This window comes from Orbicella franksi, chromosome 4, assembly GCF_964199315.1.
Source record: "Orbicella franksi chromosome 4, jaOrbFran1.1, whole genome shotgun sequence".
Classification (NCBI taxonomy): domain Eukaryota; kingdom Metazoa; phylum Cnidaria; class Anthozoa; order Scleractinia; family Merulinidae; genus Orbicella; species Orbicella franksi.
The window spans coordinates 31,471,472-31,496,694 of record NC_138148.1 but is presented as its reverse complement, the minus strand read 5'-3'; the positions used below and the strand labels follow the sequence as shown (position 1 = coordinate 31,496,694).

The following is a 25,223-nucleotide window of genomic DNA, read 5'->3' as shown; positions in this document are numbered from 1 at the left end:
TTTCTCGCGGTTTTCTTTCGCGTGACGCACGACGGACTAAGCGAAAGAGGGACTACTCGTAGTCTACTTTAACAATAGAGCTCATATCAATTACGAAGCGGGCTCAAATGTTGCTCCTGGCGGGAAATATCCTTTGCAAGGTCTGAATTCCGCCGCTCGCCCAATAATTTTCGTTCAATTTTTCGTTTTCATTTTTTAAATGCCCTAGCTAATGTGGATTCACATTCCATCTAACGAAACAGGTTGAGAGATGCCAAAGACAGGTAAAAAGCGTTCGCATAAACAAGGGAAAGGAAACCCACGGGGACGTGCGCGTACGCGTAGAGATCAAGAAGTTACCACTTCGAACGGCGAAAGCGCCAAGGAACTTATGATTAGAGCAATCAACTTCTCCTGCTCAAAGTAGGAACCTCAGTCGATAGCAGCTAACAAATCAATTCGATCCTTATCGAATTCGAAAGCTTTTTCCTCTTTGAAGGTTTCTTCGCACTTGCAAAAGCACAAGGACTTTTGCGTTTTTTATTCGACGACATGGAATAGATATACCATAAGCTTTTAAACCTATAATCTACAAAAGCAAAACACTCGAAGCAACACGTCGACGACCAATTTTAAAACACAAACAACAAACGTTTGAAAGTAGCACAACGCCGCGTCTGTTACGTGATATTTTAATGCAAATTTACTTCTCATGACAACGTGTTGACAGCTATCAATTACAGATAATTAATGGTAAGAAACGTTTTTCGTTAATAACTTTGCTTAAAATCAATCTTTTTCATAGAATTGTTTTTAAATGAAAGATTGCAATAAGATCTATCTGAAAAAGCGAAAAACAATTTTCTTGAAAAATGATCGAATTTGGAGTACATTGATACCTTAAATCACCAGTGATTAGTTCATCAAATGTTTTATTTTGCGATGACTTCAGTGCATATATTTTTTTTAAGAGAGTTTCAAAGTTTTTCGGCACGCAGCAATATTGTTAGGTATTTTCTCTGAGCTTGTTAACCAGTCGAACCGGATAACAACTAATTAACAACAGCTTCAATCGAGAAATGAGTAAAACCAGCAGACACAGCACTTTCATTAGAAGTGATTAATAGCCGTGATTGTCGTATAAAATAATAATAATCATAATCATAATAAAAAAAATGTCAAGGCAATGTCTATCTCTATTATCTATGAGATGCCTTCAGGCATTAACTTCTTACTTCTTTGTTTCATCTTGTCATCAGTCTGTTTATCAATTTTGTTTTAATTTCAGTTACCTTATGATACGTGACCAATTTCATGACTTATATTGCACAAAAAGATAGCACTGAATTAATAATAACCGATGAAAAAAACCCAAGAAATATAACGGAAATATAACGGAACTTCCTCTAACGAGAAGGAAATTCAAGTTGCGAAATGTGTATCAATTATAAAAGATACTCGAAGTTGCAAATCTTAGGTCAAGGATAGAAACAAAAGCTATGAATATTTTGTTTTGTTGCTTTTTTTTTAAAAGAAAAGTTAGTTCATGTTTTTACCAGCTTTTATATATACAATAAATCAGTAAAAAATAATTTTATATGCGTTTTCGTCCGAAGTGTCATCATTTCAACTTCGATAGAAAGGACCAAACATCATGGCTGCCGAGATGAAATTCGTTTTGCTTTTTGCTCTCTTGGCTTATACCAAGTTTTCCTCGGGTAGTAAAACCGGAGCTTGTCAGGTAAGTTGAGGATTTGATATCAACCAGAATAACAGGATGGGATAATTGAAGAAAAAAACTTCTTACACAGTGCGTTCGAAAAAGTGCATCGGAGTTTGTCGTCAGTTTAAAGCTATTCAATCTTTTACAGCCATCTGTTATTACAGTGGAATCCCGATTTTTCGAAACTCCACGGAAAGCGGATAGTTCGAGAAATCGGGGGCAAAATTACAGTGTTTGACTGGGGAGAAGGAAACGACTTTTGGGTCAGTCGCGTCAACGGGAGCTTCGAAAAACTGAGGGTTCGAGAAATTGGGATTCCACTGTATTCTGTGGCTCAAACGTTTACAGCAAACTGTATATGTATATGTGAAATTTATATCTGATCCTGTAATATCCATCGAAGGTGGATCGTATATATCGGCGAATTTTATCTTCGAGAAAAAGGTGAATGAAATCTTTTCTGCCAAGACACTTGAAATCTAACGGCAGCTTTCCGATTTAGGAAATTCAATGGACGCTCCTTGAAAACATTGATTTTTCGATTCCTTGACATAGAGGATTCTCAAAAACTGTCGTCTTTGTGCGATGAGCTGCGATGCAAAAATCATGAAATTGTTCAGTCAGGATGCTATCGGCTTCAGCGTCGGGTCTTGTTTAGCCTTGTTTAGCAAAAGTAAAGATTTGTTCATGAGTCGCCTCGAAGTTTGAGTTGGATTCCTTTAACATTGAACGCTAGATAATGGTTCAGCAGTAATTCATATATTTACTTACAGTTGGTCTCCCTATTATAAGTTCATTTGTGCGTCTTACTTATTTTCAGTCACAGAGTGCAACACCGTGTAATCCCGTCAACATCAATGTGTACGGTAAAGAAGGCATGAAGGTACAGTAACAGTGTCAGCTTTTCTTCTGTAGTTCCATCTACTTAGACCGCGTAAAACTTAGGTCATACTCAGCAACATTTCTGGCATAAATGACCCTGATTTCAAAACATGTTACCTTTTAGGGCGAGAAAGGAGAATCAGGAACAAATTGTAAATGCCATTTACAGGTAAACATGAGTAAAAATGTGCGTTCTCTCCGCCTGTGAGTTTTAATTTCAAGACACTTTAGTTTCTGGATGTCTTTAAGTCTAAAGATTTTAATTAACAGCTAGTCTGGCATTTCCTTTATCTTTTATGCTAACACAGGATCCAAACAAACCCTCTGCTCACATTGAAGCTGTCAATAAGTACTTAACCGTGACTTATCAAGCCAACACAGGTATTTTAATTATCCTCTTCGCGCAATGTGATATCAGGGATCTCAAATTCTGGTGTTACTTCTAGTCTTTTTGAAATTGACTTTGACGTTTTTAATAAATAATTGCAAAAACAGACTCTCGTTGATAAATCAAAGTACAGCAAAGTAAAAGACCACTAGTGCCTGCGTACGTATTTTTATTTTGAATAACGTGTTTTATTTTTAATTTCCTTCTAGTGATAAAGGACTGGTCTGTCAGTATCCCTCACAGTCACCTAGCAGGCGGCATGAAGTACCACGACGGAAAACTGACTGTGCCCACCCCTGGACGGTACTACATCTACACACAACTTTACTATTTCTCCACTGGGAGAGTCATAGTTCGTGTAAACAACAATCGCGTTACCATGATACATCCACTGAAATCAGGAACCGGCCAAGGTGCTCTGCACTCTGGAGGGGTGTTTAACCTCAAGGCTGGTGACGTCATCTCGTTGGAAGCGACCTACTCCATCACAGTCTATATGTCTGCCAGTCACAGTTATTTCGGTGCTTTTTTGATTTGAGTGTCAATCATTGCTTGTTGCGAACGAAATTGCACCATATCCTCATTAACTAAGGGTTTCAAAGCTCGGTAAATTTTTTGACCAAACTGTTGTTATGATGTTGCTAATTTGTAGATTAAAAGACACTTTGAATTCACGTTTATATCCGTTCAGCTTGGTGATTGTAATTTTTCTTTTAAGAATTAAAATAAAAAAGGATGGTGCCAGATATATTTGTTAATTTCTGTGTCAGCCAGATAAATGACCAACAACTGAAATGTTTTCCGCTTTCATAACCTACAAATTGTCATTTTTTAGTGTCCTCTGGTATAAAAACACTATAAATTCAATTTTCCTAATTTCTGATTCATCCCTAGTTCCGCACTTACCACTCTGAGGCAATGCGTGCAAAGGAAATGTTAAAACTGAACTTGGATTTTTAGTAAGAAGTTCAACATGTTGGTTTACCGGCAACTCTGACAGAATTTGATTGAGTTTCAAACTTATCAGGGCAATGAATTTCTCAATAGCTTTTGACATTTAATGCTTCTCCTTTCTAAATGCTTACTCAGAGACAAGGATAGAATTGACCTTTTCCTATCATCATGAGTAAAAATAAATTTTTCTTTCCCCTGGTCTTTATGCCTCTGCACTTATTTTTCAGCAATTTTCCCTACAACTTCAATTCACCTGTTTATAGGCCCGTCACGATTGTGCTTGGCAACTTTTGTCGTTTAAAGCAACTTTTTGCGGTTAAAAAATAAATGAATAAATATCTTAATTGACCACTCCCTCCATGGGCTTTTCAGGGCCAATGGACATCAAATAATGAAAAAAATAATGTAAATGAAAATAACATGGCTAAAAATTCCAATTGCCTCGAGGCAGACCAGTTGGCTATTTACAAACGTGGCCGAGGGGTTGAACTAGGGCCTACCGAGAAAGAACTCCAGCTAAGTGGTCAGAGCAGGACTTGAACCCGCGATCTCCGGAATTCAAGTCCGGCGGCTTAAGGTGGCTCCATAGGGTAATCATTTATCACGTTGTGCGCGTTAGTGTTATGTTTTGAATGCTGTTTTTGCATTCGTTTTCACACAAAGTCCTTTCAAACTTATTAAATGTAATAAACAATGATGATATGTTGATTTAGTATGATCTCTGTTAAAATCTTGGCTTTTAATGTTGAATCATAAATGCCCAAACAAATGCGTTGTTTACCGTTTTTATGGCTTTATTTGTGATTTTCTTAAATTTTCTTAGATGAAATTTTCTAAAATTTTTACGGTACATTGAATACGGCGGGATATATACGAATTTTAAACACGAAAAAAGTAGGGTTTGTATTGGCAGTTTTTTAGATTTCTGAAAATGTCTTTAACCGCTGAAGAAAAACTGGTCTGATAAATTTCGCTGAAAAACGAGCTCCAACTAAAGTAAAATATTTATTACCAGTCTGCCAAATTTTACGGAATTTCACCCTAGGAAACGCAAGAAAATTCACTATCAGTTTTTCTTTTTGTGCTCATGTTGACGTCATAAAATATCGAAAAACACTGACGTTTTCCTTTGAGCGCGCGCAGATTACTTGAGCTTTCGTCAATAGAGCGATCATTTTATTTACTCAACCCCCACACTATCTGTGCTTTTTTCTCTATAATTGAACGCAATTGATAGTTTTAATTTTTTTATTACAAAGATATGTTAGAAAAGGCAACGATGCAAAGAACCCAGCACTTCTCAGCTTTTTCATTGTTACCGAAAGTACCCAGTTGAATGCAGCGCATGCGTAGTAAGTCAAAAATTTGCGATTAAAAGAAAAATTGCTTTCTCGGAAATACGCCTTTTTCTCGAGAACCCCTCATTAGAAATTCACGAAATTTGGCACGAAAATACTTTAGGAAAAAAAATTGAACTTTAAAAAGGGAAATTCTAGATATTCCAGCGAGCCTTCAACAAGGGATAATTAAAGATCTCTATCTTAAATTATTATCAAAATGGTGTTAACTTGTGAGCATAGTCACAAGCTTGCTGCATGCAAATTATAGAGAAAATCTAATGACTAGATTTTCCACAAATAAACTAAACCGATTTTAAAGGCCTGTTTATATTTTTCACGTTGCCATGGCAACGGCACATACGTCAGCTAAACTATCAAAAACCCAAAGTTTGTGTTGTTAACTTACTTGCTGACATCTTTGGCGACCGAGGGATCACGGGTTTTAGAGAAAAAGGTGAATGAAACACAGTTATCAGCTTGAGTGAGACAATCTCAGATAGTGCAGAGTGCAATTTACGGCTCTGATACAGTAGTCACACAGGTCCTCGCCCTTGCCGTTCTCTCCCTAGGTAGTCAACTAGGCCTTTTCTCCTTGCAGAATTTCAGCTAGTGGTCGACACTCAAGGCTAACTTATCTGCGCATGCGTTTCGAGCAAATTGCTTTTGTTCTTAAGGTGGCTCGTACCAGTTTTCAGGTTTTTGACGGCTCATAACTTTGTAAGAATAGAGCAAAGAGACAGAACAGGGCCACTGTAATATTTTTGTAGGTTTGGATCATATAATTTATACTTGACCTAAAACAGCTGTTATTTTGTCGTCAGCAGTTACCATGGCAACATTCCAAAAGGATTTTCCAGACCTGATTTTTCGCTTATGTCACTAATAACTCAAAAAGTAACCCGGTGACACCGTGTTTTTATTATTCAACAACTTTTGGCATCTGAAAATGAAAATGCACAACAATTTTAAAATAATTTTACGGAGCTGATTTCTTGTAAACTTGGAAAAACGGCAATTTGCGCAAAGTGCAAATTTCCTTCCGTAGGATTTTAAAAATTTTTTTCTGACGTTTCTTCTCAATGATAATATTACATTAAAACAATAAAAAGAAGGGGTCACCGAGCTTGTTTTCATGTAAAGCCTTCGCGAGTTCCGTTATTCCCACGCGCGTAGACACGCATTCAAAAATCCAGACTTTATAAGATCAGCAGTTGCTCATGAGCCGTTTTGACTACCGCTGACTGCTTCGTGTGTTCGCGCGGGCGAGCGGGCTCCGAACAGGCGTTTTGTTTTGTTTGCTGCTAAAACATCATTTAAAGTTGTAGTTGTCGTTTAAGACAACCTCCTGGGGTTACTCTGTAGGATTTTTACACAAATTCTGGGTACATTTGCTATGTTTTGCGAGTCCTTTATACGCTCCCAGTGGCTGTTACGATCGATCGAATTGCCTTTGAAATTTGGGAAAGATTGAATTCCCGAAACAATTTTTCTTAAAAACACAGAGTTGACTTAAGTTGTTCTAGCAGGTTAAGCCTCCTTTATATGCGAATTTCGTCTCCAACAGTACAAAAGTGACCTTGCACGGAAAAAGCCGCGCGCCGCCATATTTGTTTTGGTCTTTCGGGTTTTAAATCTCGCGCCTCTATCGTGCGTGTTACTCACGCGTGACGCACGATGATGATCTACTCCCAGCGCGAGAAAACTGGTACCAGCCACCTTAAGAGAATAGCAAGACAAGGATAGCAGGAGATTTGCGAAAACATATATATATAGCTTTGTCATGTTTATAAGAAATCAGCGTAAGTATGACACGTTTTGTGTAGTGTACTCGGGTACCTACCCTTCCTAGCCCCCCTTCCTGCAAGGTTAATTGACAATTGAAATTAATTAATTAAACAAACATTAAAGTTTACACCTTATGGCGTTAGCGAACAGCAGCCCGCTAAACCATCCCAATAGTGCACTCTGCACTAAAACTGTGTTCAGCCACCTTAACCACTCGACCATGCTGCCTCCTTTAATATGGCCCATATTTGCCGTTCTAGAAACTTCGAGCAATTTTTGCCTTTCTGAGCAACTTTTCAGTAAAATATAGGTTTAGAGCATATATCAAGTACGAAAAAGTCAACGATTTCGTGGAAAACTTCAATTTATGCGAATTTCTTGAATCTTTATCAACTCTTTGAAGTTTGAACACATAACCTGTCACTTGACAACGTTTGGCATGTGTTTTGTTCCGTTACAATTAAGAGTGTCCTTAATTAAATTTCGCCCATATTTGTGCCGAGCAAATATTTACGGCTAAGTTTCAAGCTATTTTTATTAACCCATGTTAGCAATTATTTTGAAGAACGAAGACTAAAGCTTCAGTCAACGTTTAAATAAAAATATCAAGAAATCTAGGTAGCAAAGTTTGAAATTTAGGTACAACTTTTGGATTTTTGGCAAGTTTTTAGCAACTTTTTGGCATGCAGTATTTTATGAGCACAATCGGGAGGGGCCCGTTTCTCGAAAGCCCCGGAAACTTTTTAGGCCCGCAAAGCCATTTTTAGTTAATCGGTATTAAAGACAGAGAGTTGTATACACCTGAAACGTCTTGAATGAAGAGAACCTCTGCTCAAATTAAGAATATGTGAATAAAACAGCTCTGTAGTCATAAGGTTTGAGATTCGGGGCCTTCGAGAAACGGGCCCCTGGCCTACCTATTAACCTCCGTTTGAGTTTGCGATAGATAACAATTATTAGCAATTGTCATGTATACGTCATCGTTAATCACCTTGTAAGTTCAAAAGGCATGATGGGTAATAAAAGTACGAGGTTGCGACAACATGGCGTAGTGTCTGTCGTGTACATAACACGGTGTCAGAATAAGTCATTTTAACGCCCAAAAGAAAAACCCCGAGCTTCGATCACGAGTCAAAATACAGCCTTAAAGAGATAGCGAAGAAAATGGATGGAAATTCTTCAGCTGGCAGCACTCCAAAGATGGATTGGTCGAGCGGTGATTTACCGAGTGCGTCAGTGGAAGGCCTTCAAAAAAACACTGTGAGTTCACTTTTGGTGGTTCTCTCAAGCAAAAACGTGAAAAGGTGAAGTGCAACTACCTAATGTTATGGGTTGGAGACAAAGGTCGTGAAATATACAGTACGTGGGAGCTTGGAGCAGAAGAGGCCAAGAAACTCAACACGTACAAGTACACAAAATATGAAGCATATGTGAAACCAAATCAAATAGAGTGTTTTGCAAGGTACAAGTTCCACCAGAAAGTTCAACAAGAGGGTGAGTCATTTGAGCAATTTCTCACTGATTTGAAGTTACTTGTTAAGGATTGTGGTTATGTTGACCCAGATGAAATGGTTCGAGACAGAGTAGTGTTAAACAATACAATTGACGTTCAATTGACGTTCTCAGCGAAAAAACACGTACTGGTTTGAAAAATATGGAAATAGGTTCTTAGATGGTGTGATTTTTAATTTTCCAAATACATTCGGCATCTTTAAGTCCTTTTGTTCATTTCGCGGGTTTTTGGCTTCGCATCGGAAAACGTAAATAGTGTCTTTGTGTTCAACCAATGAGTTGATTTCCCAAGTGTCCTTGTACGTGATCGATTTAATTAGTTATGACAAGTAGTTTTTTAGTATCTTGCTCTAGGAACTTGAAGTACTGTTAGCGATAGTGTTTTTCAAAAGTAAAGCTATGCTTTTCCCGAAGCGAAGCCAAAGCGAACTTGTTCCTTGGGAATAACTCTTGTTATTTAAAAGTAATAATTATCTTGTAGTTCAAAGTTGAATAAGGTTATTGTATACAAGGTGTTAGTTGTAAAGGCAATTGTTCTTTAGTGCCTTGTTTGTACAGGGACCATCGACCAGAAATATCGTAAACAACTTAGTATTAAAATATGGAGTAGGCGGAACAAGCTAGAGCAGCAAAGGAACGCCCTTTCTTCTTCGAAATCTCGTACAAGTTGTTGTTTGAACATTACGTGCGCAATAACTTTTAGTTTGACTTTTCTGGTACAATCTTGTTACTTTAGTTTATGTTATTCTGTAAAAATATTCCTTGTAATTTTTATATTGCTTGCGTTGTTTTATCGGGGCCAGATAGCTAAAGTATGTAAGTAAAAATTTAGGAAAAAGGGACGATTTTGACAAAGTTTGCGTAATCACAGAGATGAACCTTCCCGATGTAACACCTTCGTGTGAAGCGTACTGCGCAAGTCATTGCGTAAGAATTGATTACGAATCTTGACATTTTCTGACATTTTGATGGATGATTGACAGTTCGTATCTGGTCCCCATAAAAGAACTCGAGTAGAATTTCCAAGCCAGAACCAGTTGAACGCCGAACCCATTGAGTGTGCTGAGAAGACACATAAAGAAGTTATAACCAACGATCTATTGTAGTAGTGAGAGCCGAGCTGACCCCCCATCAAAGTTCTCAAAGTTCTCCTATTACAGTAGTCATTGGATGCCATTCTGCCAAAACCAGAGAAAAACGCATTCAGGAAGGTTCAGACCTTACCTTAGAAAAGGCAATTGACATAGCTAGAACTGATGAAATGTCAAAGGCACAATTAGAAACCATGGCGAACGAAGATGCTAGCATTAATAGAGCAAAACCAGCGAAACCAAAAATCTGAACGGACTCAAAAGCAGAAAAATGAACACACTCAAAACAAAGAAGTGCCGAGTAAAGAGTGTCCCAAATGTGGATATAAACATGGAAACAACAAATGTTACGTAAAAGGAAAGCGATGTACCAAGTGCCAAAAGTTGAACCATTTCGCAAGGGTTTGCCGTTCTAAGCCAGAAAAGAAGTAAACTTCTTAGAAGAGGAAGATAGTGATGAAGAGAAACTTCCAGAAACTACCGAAACCTTTAAAATTCCAGACCTGGAAGTTATTGAAGTTCACCTCACAACACATCTTCCTATTTCACCCGTGAAGTATGTGGAGTTACAACAAGCCACTGCCGCTGATCCAGTTATGCAAGCCTTAAGCTCAGTAATCCAGTATGGATGGCCCTATGGCAAGGAAGATGTTCCAGATGCTGTTCGCCAGTACTGGGCTACAGGGGTGAACTCTCATCTGTTGATGGCTTCCTATTTAGAGCGCAACAGCTCATTGTTCCTCACAGTTGAAGAAAAGAAATGCTAGACCGCATCCATGAATTGAATCACATCAAAATATTGTCAAATGTAAACAGCGAGCGCGAGACATCTTATTCCGGCCTGGCATGTCCTCTCAGATTGAAGATAAGGTGTCCAAGTGTTCCATATGCAACCAGGAGCCATAATCGGGGACGGAGACCGTAAGCGCACGCCATTTCTAGTATTGGGGTTGTAGCCATGATATGGGACAATAACTCTATTTTTAGAACAAATTGCGCCATCGCCTGAGGCACACGCGCGTACATGCTGCGAGGATTTTTGCGGATGTCGCGCGGGGGAAATGGCGTCCGAAATTCCCGAAATTTTGTCATGTTTTTGGCCCACAACTCAACACGTTTACATCTGTTGGAATTTTGCTTAAGTATTTTCGTCGTAAGCTGCTCCAGTTTGAGTGAAGTAAGACAGTATCGAATTTAGGTATGTTCCGCTTTAAGCTTAGATATGATATGGCTGACCAAGTTGTGTTCCGACGGATGCTTCTTTTACATGAGCTGTACATTACTCCACTCTAAGTTTCACATATCTTGAAGATTAACAGCTCTTCCAAACCACAGCAAAAAACTAGTTGGGTATATTTGGATATAGCAGCGTTTCAGGACTTCAAAGTTTCCCTCCTCTTGCCACAGGCTTGCGAGGATTTCGCCAGAGTCTATCTGGACCGAAAAGTAAAACAAAAAAAAATAATTGCAAGTTTGAGTTTCGCCTGAATTGTAAGCAACGCTTGATGTTTTATCAAGGCCCAATAAGCGACAATAAAGTTTGTCTGTAGATGCTGCTCAGTTTTGTTTGTGTAAAAATAATTGTCTGTTGTCGATGAATAAGAGCGCCCGCCGATGCGTGTTTTGTACAGTCAGTAAAACATGACAAATTGGACTTCCCCACTTTTGGGAAAACGTACATCGAACTCATATAATATCTCTAGTTTTTAAATATGTTTAAGGTTGATAAATGTTTGAGAACATATTAAAAGCTTAGCTGAAAATATGTGAATACAGCAGAAATAATCAGCAAAATTACGACGACACTTTCTTTAATCAACTCGAATAACGATTTTGAATTTTTTTGGTTGAGTTATCAAAACTCCTTTTTTCTTTTATTTTCGCGCGTAAAATTTCACTATGTTAAAGAAACACACATGATATTAGTAGCCTTTTGGCGTTCGTGAAAACTGTTGCAGCATCTCGGCACAAAAGACCACGAAATAAATCTTTGTCAAGGTTTGTTGACAACTGAAAACACCGACTCGGACTTGAAAGAGCGCGCGCTGCACTATGCAAATCACAGGCAGCCCAAGCTCTCTCTATGAACCACACAAGCAACACAATATGGCATCGAATTATAAGGGTTTCTATGGGATTTTCTACAAGATATCCATGGAGGTAGTTAAAAGTGAAAATTCTCAATAAAAAAGGCGTACCTTATTCCATACGTGTGTTGTTTGCTCCTGGTGTGGTTATTTTACCGATTGAACTTGATTTAAGCGACTTTTTTGAATTCCGGTTTTCCCTTTATAAAGAGAGGACAAGGCGAAACACCTCAGTCGGAACAGTCTGCCGAACAAAGTCAAAAATCCCAGGCTAAAATGTACCCACCGCCACAAATCCACCGCAGAATTCAAGGGTAAAGGTTGATCTTTCATTTCAATCGTCTAGCCACACAATCGCAGCCCTGCGAGCGACGCCAGGCGGCTCTTCGTGTCTCCAGTGAAACGATAAAACTGTGGAAGAGCTCAGTGTCTTTTGATCCGCGACCCAACGACCGTTGAAATCGGCTTGGTAACCTCGTCATGTTGGCAAACCAAGACTCGCGGGGGTACTAGACCGCAGTTTGTCAAATTTGTCAAGCGTAAGACCAACGGCGAAAGCTCCGTAGAAACTGAGATACAATCATTTTTGAAGTGGAAGTGATGGTAAGTTTTCACGTTTATGCACCTTTGAGTTACTTGGTCCCCGCCTCACCAATTTAACTTCATCTCCCCATAATTCGTTAAGAATTCCCCCGAGCAAAACAGAGTTCAATTTACTTAAGGCAATTTCTTTCTCTTCGTATGCTCTAGACAAAATTTTGCTGGCTTCCATTACGGTTTGCTCACAATATTCGTAATTCCACAATACCCTAAGAGAAGCAAATTTAGTTTATCAGCTCGGGAATATTTTATACAAACAAATCAAAGGTGCATAAACGAGAAAACTTACCACGACTTTCACTTCAAAAATGATTGTATCTCCTCAGTTTCTACGGAGCTTTCGCCGTTGATCTTACGTTTATTCTTTGGTTTTGAAGCCATTTTGCAAAAGCGTTCTGTACGAGTTTTACTTTGCATCATAAACTCGACCTGAGGGGACCCCGGATGTTACAAGAAGTTTGGTTGACAAATTGCGGTCTAGTACCCCCGCGAGTCTATGTTTGCCAACATGACGAGGTTACCAAGCCGATTTCAACGGTCGTTGGGTCGCGGATCAAACGACACGGAGCTCTTCCATAGTTTTATCGTTTCACTGGGGACACGAAGAGCCGCCTGGCGTCGCTCGCAGGGCTGCGATTGTGTGGCTAGACGATTGAAATGAAAGATCAACCTTTGCCCTTGAATTCTGCGGTGGATTTGTGGCCGTGGATACATTTTAGCCTAGGATTTTTGACTTCGTTCGGCAGGCTGTTCCGACTGAGGTGTTTCGCCTTGTCCTCTCTTTATAAAGGGAAAACCGGAATTCAAAAAAGTCGCTTAAATCAAGTTCAATCGGTAAAATAACCACACCAGGAGCAAACAACACACGTATGGAATAAGGTACGCCTTTTTTATTGAGAATTTTCACTTTTAACTACCTCCATGGATATCTTGTAGAAAATCCCATAGAAACCCTTATAATTCGATGCCATATTGTGTTGCTTGTGTGGTTCATAGAGAGAGCTTGGGCTGCCTGTGTGCAAATGAGCTACTGAATGTACACGTCAGACTTTCCTTTCAAAAACTTTTGCAAACTCGCCAAACAAACAGAAACCAAAAGAATCTATCAAAAAGAGGGTTTGGTTATGATTAAGCATTTTTTGGGAAACTCACAAATCAACTCGATACCAGAGTAAAGAGTTTTCTTACATAACTTTTCTTCACAGAACAAACGAAAAACTTACGCGTACAACTAGCGCGAGCAGATATTATTCATTCACAGCGCGAAAAAAAAAAACTCACTTTTTCCATTAGCTCAGGGCATAAAACTACATATAAGAGTCCTGGTTCTTATTCCCTGCCTTATTCCCTGCCATCGCTGTGAAAAATCTGCAAGAGAATCTCGCAGCTCTCACCATTTGATCACTCAACGTGACAACATCCACGCGAGAGCCCCCGACACGTGCGCGGATCCGCGCGGATATATGACGTCAGGATAGCGCAATTTGTTCTAAAAATAGAAAAATTGTCCCATATCATAGGTGCGCGCGGATCCCAAGACTTACGGTCTCCGTCCCCGATTATGGCTCCCGATGCAACCTATTCCAGAGAACGCAACCCAAAGAACCAATGGTGATTCAAGAGCTACCAGATAATCCATGGGTTAAAATTTCAAGTGACTTGTTCGAATTCAATGGTGCTCATTACCTGCTGAGTGTTGATTACTACTCAAAATGGATAGAAATTGCCAAACTGAACAACTTGAGCAGTAACAATGTCATCTGTCACTTGAAGAGCCAGTTTGCAAAATATGGTATCCCGGATGAACTAATCAGTGACAATGGACCTCAATACTCCAGCTTAGCATTCAAAGAATTTAGCAACAACTATGGTTTTGTACTCACCACTTCCAGCCCCAAGTACCCTCAGGCAAATGGAGAAGCAGAGCGAGCAGTACAAGCCATTGACAGCCTCTTAGAGAAAGCACAAGATCCGTACAAGGTTCTTCTGAACTACAGGAACACGCCATTAGAAGGAATAGGCTTATCGCCTGCACAATTGTTCATAGGTCGCAGATTGAAAACATCTTTACCAACACATGCAGACCTTTTAAAGACACATGGAGCCCAAGAAGTCAAAGAACATTTTCAGAAAAGAAAGCTTAAAGAGAAAGTTTACTATAATAAACACAGTGTTAAAGAGCTCCCACCCCTCAACAATGGTGAAAAGGTCTCATTACAACATGGAAACAAGTGGGTGCCAGCCACAGAGATCAGTGAGCACCACACACCCAGATTATACATTTCTCAAACACCAGAAGGTCAGACGTATCGGAGAAACCGCAGACACCCAAGCAAATGCCGAGCATCGCAAGACGAACCAACAGTCTGCGCACGACCACACCAAGGCGTCATCAACCACCCACACTTCTAAAGACAGTAGAGCACCTGTTTGTACTGCGGAAACACCACCTCCACAAGTGCAGAAACATACAGTGCGTACTCGTTCTGGACGATTTGTCAAAGAGCCTGCTTACCTTAAGGACTATGAACACTAGTTTGCCATTATCTACTTTATACTTGGAGGCCATGAACAATAGCTAACTGCATGAATCATGGACAGTGACCTTTTTTATGTTCGTTGTTTCTTGGTCTTATGATTACTTAATTTAGACCAAGTTCAGATTCGCGTTAAAACAGGAAAAGGAGGGAGATGTCGTGTACGCTTCATCGTTAATCACCTTGTAAGTTCAAAAAGCATGATGGGTAATAAAAGCACGAGGTTGTGAAATCATGGCGTAGTGTCTGTCGTGTACATAAAAGCCATTTGTTCTAGAATTGGATTAAGTATATTACCAGCAAAATTCATGGTATCTTTGGCTTGAAATTGGTTGCTTCGATGAAAACTTTGTCTGTGTCACTGAATATAAAACTAGAGTTATCGAATCAATCTACTTTTTTCAAATGGTTGCCTAGGACAACGCGGACAATAGCCTGATAGCGATTAACGATTGGAAAGGGGCGATATTTCTTGACATTACGCTGGCCTGTGAACGTACAGGCTCCGACTAGAAGGGTCTGACCGCGGCTGGAAGGAACGAGAAGGAACTACCACTCAAACAGACAAATGATGACAAAACAAATGATGTCATAATATTTGCTTGTTCTTTGGTTGATTAGACTAACCGGGCAGGCTGGCTCGGTTTAACGAGATCTCGGCACGTTTATTGAACGCAAGAAAAATAAACTTGGTGACTTTCGTGAGCCGGGATCCCGACCAACTGGGCTCGAAATTTTCCATGTAATCATGTCCAACGGGTCAGCATGGCTTACCAATGCAAACCACTTCGCGCCAAAATTGAGCTCGTTCCGGTCTCGCGCGGTTCATATTATACCAGGATAAGAGTCATTTCGGCAAGCCTGGCCAGCCTGTTAAACTGGGGCAGCGCGGCTCATCGTCCCCTTACGGGCACAGATGACTGGGAGAGGAGGAGGGAGAAGTCTTCCTTCTCTTTGCTTTACAGGTACTTGTATATCTGTAGTCCCAAAGGGTACTGATAAATGTTTAGCTGATTTGGTCTGAAATTGAGCCATAGTAAAATATTATTTTTCTTACATTCTTTACTTTCGTTTGGAAACGGATCAGATGGGAGTGTGAAAAAACTCGGCTCTCAATGACAATTGTGCGCTTGAAGTTTACTGTGTCTTTAACCCGTCATGAAATAAATAACTTTTTAAAAAAAACTTGATCGGGATTGCGAGACAGTACTAGCCTGGTAGACTAATATCGGCCCTTTGTCTCATTTTTATAGGGACTGCTCGCTGCGCTCGGTCCGTACTGTCAAGACCACGGGCATAGTTTATTCCAGTGTGGTTCTCGCTTTCGTTGTATATATCACCCGCGCCTCTGTGATGGCACAAGTTCTTAGACTGAAAACTGTTTGTTGAAAGGTCTATCACTACAGCTACGAGGTCACCTCGGGCATTAACTTATTAGTATTTCTTTGTTCATCTTGTCATGTCTAAGTTTTCATTTACCCTATTAGGCGTGACCAATTTCATGAGCTATATTGCCTAAAAATATAGTACTGAATAACTAACCGATATAAGAAAAAACATCGAAGTGATATGATTTATTGCTTCCAAAAAATTAGTTTATATGTGGGCATAGGTGGACTAAAGATGACGGAAAAATATAACTGAACCTTATCTCTAACGAGAAGTAAATTAAAGTTGTTAAATATGTATCAACAAACCTTGGTATCAGTATACATGAAAGATGTCGCTCGTCGATCTTACGTCAAGCCAAACAAAAGCTGTGAATCTTTTGTTTTGTTGTTGTTTTCTTAGGAATGATAGTTCTTGTTTTTAACCGCTTTTAAATATATACACAAAAAAATCAGTAAACAGTAATTTTATGTGCGGTTTAGTCCGAAGTGTCATCATTTCAACTTCGATCTAAATTCATGGCTGTCGAGAAGAAATTCGTTTTGGTTTTTGCCCTCTTGACTTATACCAAGTTGTCCTTGGGTAATACAACTGGAGCTGGTCAGGTAAGTTGAGGATTTGATATCAGTTAGAGTAATTTCTTAATCTGATCACATATGATAGTCATCCGGGTAAATCTACGTGAGGTATCAAACTTTTTTTTGGATAAAGACGCCGTACGAAATCTTTCCTGCTAATACACTTGAATCCCAACAGTAGCTTTCTATTCAAGAGATTCAATAAACGTTTCTTGAAACGTTTCTTGTTTCTTGAAACACTGATTTTTAGATTCCTTGACATAGAGGATTCTCAAAAACTGGCGTCTGTACGCGATGATGTAGAAAGACTGAAATTTTTCATTGATGCTGTCGGCTACAGCATTGGAGTCTTGTTTTGTCTTGTTTTGCAAAAGCCAAGATTTGTTCACGAGTAGTCTCACAGTTTGAGATAGAATTCTTATTGAACACTAGATAATGGTTCAACAGTAAGTTATATTATATTTAGTTACAGTTGGTCCCCCTATTCTAAGTTCATTTGTGGAACTTATTTATTTTCAGTCACAGAGTGCAACACCGTGTAATCCCATCAACATCAATGTGTATGGTAAAGAAGACATGAAGGTACAGCAACGATGTCAACCATTGTTCTGTGGTTTCATTTACTTAGACGGCCTTAACTCACACACTCACTCACTCACTCACTCACTCACTCACTCACCGTCATAGTTATGTCATACTTAGCAACATTTGAGGCATAGATGATCCCGATTTCAAAATATGTTTCTTTTCAGGGCGAGAAGGGAGAGAAAGGAGAATCAGGAACTAATTGTAAATGCAATTTGCAGGTAATCATGGGTGGACGGAAATTTGTGTATTCTCCGCTTGGGAATTGTTTGAATTCAGTTCAAGTCACTGTTTGTGGATGTCGTCTTACGTTATAAATCGACAGCTAGTCTGGCATTTCCTTTATCTTTTATGCTAACACAGGATCCAAACAAACCTTCCGCTCACATTGAAGCTGTCAATAAGAGAGCCGTGACTTATCAAGCCAACACAGGTATTTTAATTATTCTTGTTGAAGTTTTTGACGGATGGTGATATCGATCTGAAGTCTTGTATGTATACCTCGAGTCTTTAAACTTAGTGTACTAACTAAATACCATTTTAAACAAACACTAATGTCTGCAAACGTGTTTCTTTTTGAATAACGCGTCATTTTGAACTTTCTTCTAGTGATAAAGGACTGGTCTGTCAATGCCACACACAGCCACCTAGCAGGCGGTATGAAGTACCACGACGGAAAACTGACTGTGCCCACCCCTGGACGGTACTACATCTACACACAACTTTACTATCAGTCCAGTGGGAGAATCCATGTTCGCGTAAACAACAAAGTCGTTACTATGATTCAGCCACCGAGTTCAGGGACAGACCATGGTACATTGCAAGCAGGTGGGGTATTTTACCTCAAGGCAGGTGACGTCATCTCGTTGGATGTGAATTCCTCCATCCAGATATACATGGCTACTGTTCACAGCTATTTTGGGGCGTTTTTAATATGAGTTTCATTCACTGAAAGACAAGTGTAGTGCCAAACGAAGCTACGCCATTCATCGATAAGTTAGAGATAAAAAGCTCCGGTTTTTGCTAGTCCGAGTTGTCTTGATTACTTCGCTCTCAAAATAGTCTCAGTTGATATAGATGGCCGTAATTTTTCATCAAAATAAACATATCAATAAATGAAAAGGATGGTCCTTGAGGTTCGTGGATTACTGTTTTAACTTGTTGCAATTGAGTACCAGGCTGATCAACCAGCGCATGAAAACACCTTAAAGGTAAATATTTGGAATCAGCTCATCTTCTCAAGTTGCTCTTCTATTAAAAAGATTCTTAAATCCCAGATTAAGTTCCAAAACATCCGGTGGGTTCGCGCATCTCCATATCCTGAAGTTTCACTTCATTCTCATTTCACATCCCCCAATTTTTGTGTCCACAACGCAGTCAAAACAATTTAGGAATTAACAAAAAAGAAACTTTTGGTAAAAGTGCTAACGGTACTTCATCAACGCACAAATTTACTATCACTCCCGTGTGAGTCGATGTTCGTGTGAACAGCAATGTCTTTATCATCATCATACAACCACTGAGTTCAGACCATGGTGCTCTGTACGCTGGAGGGGTGTTTAACCTCAAGGCTGTAGGTGACGTCATCTCATTGGATACAAATCGAATGTGGTTTAGCGTGGTCTCTACTCTTATCGACAACGATACGCGTCATCGCAGTGGTCAAAATGTTGTGGATTCACGAGGAGCAGCCGAGTGAGTCCAGAACAAATTTTGACCAGTGTGATGACGCATATCGTTGTCGATAAAAAGAGTACAGACCACACTAAACCACATTTCGATTTGTTTCTTACCACAACATCAACGTCAAAGGAAATGTTGTTTTTTTTTTTCCAGAGCGCGAGCTAAAAAAGGCATTGGGCGACACATTGACTCGAGCAGCTTGGTCTGGACTCATATCGAAAATGGCAAATTATAGCCAATCAGATTACGAGATTAGTAGCAGTTGTGGTAAAAATGCATTTCCATCACTTTTACTTCGGTGCGTTTGTGATTTGAGTTTCATCAGTCGTTGCATTCTCGGTGTCGTGAACGGAACTGCACCATATCCTTATGAGCTGAGGGTAAGGGTTTCAAAGCTTGGTAACTTTTTAGACCACATTTTTGTCTGGTGTCGCTGATAGGCTCTTTGCAGCTGGGGTCACGTGACAGAATGTTTTGCTGAAAAATGTTTATATTATGGGCTATAACTTAAAGAATGCCAGAGATGGAATGAGCATATCAAAAATTATTTACCTATGATTTGTGATATGACGTTCTTTGGCTATGGCAAATAAACTGTATAAATTAATAGCCTCAAACTGTAAACTAATAGTTTTGGTAGGTTTGGTATGTTAAAAAAACAAAACATTCTAGGGACAGCATTTTGCGCCTTAGCTGTTAGGTAGGCGTGAAATTGGTCTTCCTTCAGCAGGGGCGAAAACAAATGAATTGATCGCAAAGCACCTGCATAAGAGAGGGGTTGTTCTCGTTAATACATGTATTGTGGAATTTTAGTTACGGCCGGTCAGTAAAAAACATGGACTGCAATCGGGAGGCCGCATTTGGTCCGCAGTCCCCATTTTATACCCGAGTCCGCACGCGTTTTATGCCCAGTCCGTAATGCCCAGTCCGCGTTTTATACATAAGTCTGTGTTTTACACCCAGTCCGTAGTCTGCAGTCCGCAATCCGCAGTCTGCAGCCCGCAGCCCGCAGTCCGCAGTCCGCAGTCCACAGTCCGCAGTGCATGTTTTATACTGACCATGTAAATCGACACCAACTATGTTTGTTCCGTTAGTATGCGAGACGACGTGCTTTTAGTACCAAAACTAGGACAATTATTTTGTTTACGAACACGACTTTGAATCGCCTTGGCTTAGGGGTAACAGCTACAGAGCATTTTCGCTTCCGAAACAATGAAACGTAGCACAGGTTCGTGTGCCAAAGCAACCCTGTGCGAGTTGAACCCCGGCAGGGGTACTGCCATATATGGGCTACATGTGCAGCTGTGAAGGGTATGGTTTTCAAGCAGTTTACTCTAGGATAGGGTATATAAATCAGAGCGTTTGCGTCTAGAATAGTGTATCATTTTTCACAAAACTGACTGGTTGGTTGAAGATTTTATCTAGACTAAGGAAACCAGGAATTGCCTCTCAAAAATATAAAAAAATCAAATCGGCAAGTTAAAATTTTTGCAAATCAGCCTCAACAGTCTCGATAGATGGGGCATTTGGGGAGTTTACTTTAGTATAGGGTAGCAAAATTCAGCTGAACTAGCTCTGGTATAGGCTAAGGGTTCCAGGGTTCCAGCGGAACATCCCCACCCAGAAATTCCCAAAGTACCCCCCCAGGAGTTGAACTCATTTCCTCTGTAAACACTTTCGTTGGGTTTACGTTTCATAGTTTGCGCACAGGAATCTAGGCCAGCGAAGTGAAACTCATTTCCTCCTTTGATTTATTCAGCAGAAAGCAGCATTGGTTTCGGTCGCAGAGAAGAGGGTACATAACACGCTGCCAAACTACAGCTTTCTGTGGGTTCGAAAAGTCGTACACATTTCGTTAAGACATGTCTGCGGGATTTTTAAATGCCACACTGACTTCGAACTTTAAATAAACAACTTATCCGCTACAGTCTTCGATAAGCTGCCTCGAAAAGCCGTACACATTTCGTGAAGACATGTCTACAAGGTTTTTAAATGCCATTAACATTGACTTTGAACTTTAACTTCAGTATCCGCTAGAGTCCACAATAAGCTTCCTCGACACTCGAAAGTCCGCAATATTGTGCAACACTCGAAAGAAAGCACATGGACGAACATGGACATGACGTTATTCGCCCCTGAAGAATTTTTTTTTTTTGGGGGGGGGGACCAAATTGGTGTCCCCCGATAGATACATACTGCACTCTGATTGGTTTAGCGCGAGCATGCGCAGACAATTGTCCCTGGACCCTCTCTTCTCTAAGAGCGTAGTATTGCGTGACAGAGAGAGGGGCCAGAACTGGACTACTCAATACCCTGAAAGGTACCTCAAAAGTTTCCACTGTGGACCTTTTGAGGCTGAACAAAAGGTACGATGAGCGTAATAATGAGAGTCCACTGCCATCCCCCCTCCCCCCCCCCCCCGACCACCACTCATCGCCCGCAGGCTATTCATCAGCTTGGCCTCATCATATGTACAAATGACCAAAGTCCATGTCATGAAGACAGAGTTACAATGAAGAAATATCAAGGAGTCGACAAAGTTCCATTCAAACTATGTATATTCAGAGAATAAGTGTTTCACAAGGCGGCCATGAAAGCATACAGAAAACGACCATGTGTTTCTCGCGTGTGTTACATGAACCATATCCAGTAAACAGAAACCGCTGACCGCAACTCGCTTGATTACAAATAACAATAAAATAGCGTAAGAAAATGTACTTAGAATGTTCACTTATTATAGTCTCTAAGTCTCTATGACAGCCCACCTGAGCTATGAAAAGTTCATATATATATATATAATACTAGTAACAATAACAATTAACAAGTGCATAGTTAGTAGAGAGGACTAACTATAGTCAGTGTGGCAATTTTAATAAACACACCAAAAGATAAAACAACCATTCATGTAGTTATCATTCATTCAAACTATTTTTCCATTTGATTGGGGATAGTCCCCATGCCTGCTTCTTCATTAATGATTTCTGACATTCATCTTAAGCTAAAAAATAATAATAATAATAAAAACACTGGAAAAATTATTACAATATTACTGCAGCAGAAATGGTTAAAAGATTTTGACTAAATAGTAAGAATTATGTTCTGCAAATTAAAATAAAAACATGTACTTTCACATTTAGGGTTTAAAGCACTTGTGCAGTGGTCTTTGAAAACTTGTTGAATTCAGAAATTCTTTTTTTTTTTTTTCGTCGGTGATTGTGCATTACAAATTCAAAACAATTGTGGGAGAACTACCACACAGTCTTCAAAACCTTGGCATCTCCCTTTCCAAGCCACTTTCCGCATCATACTAAAGAAAAATTGGCAGAGCTGCCTTTAAGGCCAAAAAAATACAGAAAGCACTTGTAAATCCAGCATGTATTAAATTGGATAAGGGATGCAGAAAGCTTACAGAACAAAAAATGTGTGTATTCAACATCACTGAAAGACCTAAAGGCCTTCAAGTGGACAAGACTTATTAAGGAGTGGCGAGCACAAGCAACTACTCTTGACAAATTTCTGAAAACTATTGTGGACAATGCATTTAACAGCAAACTGGGCTCCAAACTAAAACCATTCATGGGAACTGCTGGTGCAATCCTCCTAAAAGGAAGGAACCAGAGGATGTCTACAGTCCAGCACCTGGTTGGCTTTTGCCTCTTTCTTGGCCGCACAAGAAAGAAGGTTCATTCTTTTTAAATTGATATATTTTCTGTTATCATTGTGTACACACACTCCAGCACAAGTAGGTTAGTCAAGTATCTGTATGACCACATGCATCACACACAAACCCGCTTAACCCACTAGGTTGTCTATAATGTGCAATTCAAGCATTTGCCATTATTGTTTCTTTGCCTCTCTTTCCAGAATTACATCCAGTACATACATGTGTACTTTTGTACATGTACACGTTTCCTTGCTCTATTCTGTGTCTATAAGTATTATTTCAGTAGGGGATTAACAGATTGTGAACTGACAGATTCTTGTATGATTCATGTGGTACGTGTATTTGCATTTTATCATGACATCAGGGCTTTTCCAGACTTCAAACACTTGGTTTGTGTGTTGGAAAGAGAGCAGTGAACATGAAAATTAAGGAGGCTTCATGCGACTATGACAAAAAGGTGAAGACCTGGAAGGCAGCCATAGAGCAAAAAAAGCAAGATATTGTTCAGCTGTACAACTGTTAATATGAAATTTATATAAACAGCAGTTTCCATACAGTAAGCACTTATTTCAATTAGATGGACTATTGAGAGGTAAACTCTTTGACACCTCACAATGGTCAATGTAAACATTTCAGAAAAATCCTTGATGTAACTTTCCTTTTGAAAAAATGTAGACAAAATGAATAGTACCATATATAAAGCAGTGCTTGAGAGGTTTCATTTAGATGGTAAAATCTAACATCTCTGGCTCACAAAGTCGAAGTTGACAGCCATGGAAAAGGAGTAAAGCTTCAGAATTCATCCTATCCCTACCCACTCTACCAAATGCCTGTACATATGATCCAATATCATTTGGAGGACCGTAATTGATAACCCGATATAGACATTTAAAGTCAACTCCCATTCCGAGGGCAACTCGTTGCAATGACTATTCGCACGCTCATAGATGTTCGGGCACCTTCCGACTTGGGGGGCGTGGTGACCTTATTGCCCGAAAAAAAATTACACAATGCCTGAAAGCGTGAGTGTTGTTCAAACACACTCAAATCGCAGTAACAACAAAAACGTTCACAATTCTCATGTGTAATGAAACTGTTATCATTCCAAAAGGAGTTATTTTGAAACCACGCATGCCCAATTTACCATGATGAACAGCCAGAAAACAAGAAACAGTTAATTCTTCCTCAAACGAAAAGTTCAAGAAAGATTTTTGAACTGCTTTTTGTGCCATTCAAAATGGCTCTTTTCAGAGCCACCACAAAACAAAAGTCTTGGTTTTCTTTTGTTTTGATTCTTTCATCATTGTTTTGTTGATGGAAATAATTAATAATATCCATATCGTGGATTTTCACGATACACAATTAAACAATATGTGGCTTCTCCAAAACAGAATACCTGGATCCTTATATCATTTCACCTTAACTCCGTTTTGACAAGGCAAATATCAGAGAAAGTAGCCTACAAGCCTGGCGTGTATGCCTAGGCTACCTTTAAGAATGTTTTCTCCCGAGTACTTTTGCCCGAATCATCAGCGTTTTGCCCGAAAATTTTCAAAAATTTCTCAAACTCCAGGGGCTGCAGCCCCCCGGCCCCCGCCTCCCCGGCCCATACGCCTATGCACACACTTCCATGGGGATCTGTCAATGATGACAACACATGCTGCTGAATTTAATTTTAATGATGTTTCACTGTGGTACATTGCAATCATCCTACTTGTTGATTTCTTTGGTGAATTTGATGGCCAGTAGGCTTTATCTTGTAAGGAATTAATGAAAAAGTTATAAAGTTCCCCACATGTCTGGTAGTCTTTAACGTAAATCAAAGTCCTTGGACATTCAACCCCGTTTCTGCTAACCTCTTCAGCCTACCATGAAAAATTACAAATAATGTCATTTGTCACCTTTTTAATGACCAGTTTCACATTTTTTCTGTTTGGACTGATGATAACTTCGAAGTCTTGTTTAAAACTGAAGAGCTGCATGATTCTCTTTCTTGTGGCTGCAGTGGCAGTTGCTGTGAGGGCCAACAGTGGAACTCCTCATGGGAGAAGGGACCTTATTTCGCCAACACGTCCACACCACTTACGAAAAGGATGTTTCTTATCAGTGCTCTCACCCCTGACAAGTAAGAAAGGCTAAATATTAACCTGTAATTGAATGGCTTAGTGCAAGACTGACGTAAGTGACTTTTTCGGGTGAAAAATGATTTTTTCGTTCAAAAGCGCCCAAATTTTTGCATGTGGTCTCCAACGTAATAGGAAAACATTGCCCTGTGTTTGTATTCCTTGTTTTTTTCGCCTGGTGTACAAAACAAAGTGGAAAGTTTACTCGCTCAAAGACGGGATCTGGAAATGAATTTCTTCAACTACGTTGTGACGTAAGCTTGCGTTTGCATTATTTTGGCGCGCAAGACAACGTCAAGCTTTCGATCAGACAAGTTGAAACC

The 25,223-nt window shown here is 39.7% G+C and overlaps 3 protein-coding genes and 1 long non-coding RNA gene across 4 annotated transcripts in view; 3 read left to right on the top strand and 1 right to left on the bottom strand.

Moving 5' to 3' along the window:
- LOC145483989 (uncharacterized) overlaps positions 1 to 25,223 on the top strand; it is a 301,335-nt gene that overhangs the window by 265,705 nt on the left and 10,407 nt on the right. The window lies entirely within an intron of this gene.
- Positions 1,634 to 3,594, top strand: LOC145483996 (uncharacterized). The gene is made up of 5 exons (XM_081462588.1): positions 1,634 to 1,720; positions 2,523 to 2,585; positions 2,709 to 2,753; positions 2,893 to 2,965; positions 3,182 to 3,594. Exons 1-5 carry the CDS (start codon positions 1,634 to 1,636, stop codon positions 3,508 to 3,510), a joined length of 597 nt encoding a protein of 198 aa, XP_081318714.1. The 3' UTR covers positions 3,511 to 3,594.
- LOC145483991 (tumor necrosis factor-like) lies at positions 16,735 to 19,628 on the top strand. Its single transcript, XM_081462585.1, has 5 exons — positions 16,735 to 16,872; positions 17,365 to 17,427; positions 17,598 to 17,651; positions 17,794 to 17,863; positions 18,040 to 19,628. The coding sequence occupies exons 1-5, from the start codon at positions 16,786 to 16,788 to the stop codon at positions 18,366 to 18,368; spliced, it is 603 nt and encodes a 200-aa protein (XP_081318711.1). The 5' UTR covers positions 16,735 to 16,785; the 3' UTR covers positions 18,369 to 19,628.
- Positions 21,549 to 25,223, bottom strand: part of LOC145483994 (uncharacterized) — a 10,736-nt gene continuing 7,061 nt past the window's right edge. Inside the window, exon 2 of the long non-coding RNA XR_014048974.1 lies at positions 21,549 to 24,895. This is a non-coding gene — a long non-coding RNA (uncharacterized LOC145483994). The remainder of the gene's footprint in view (positions 24,896 to 25,223) is intronic.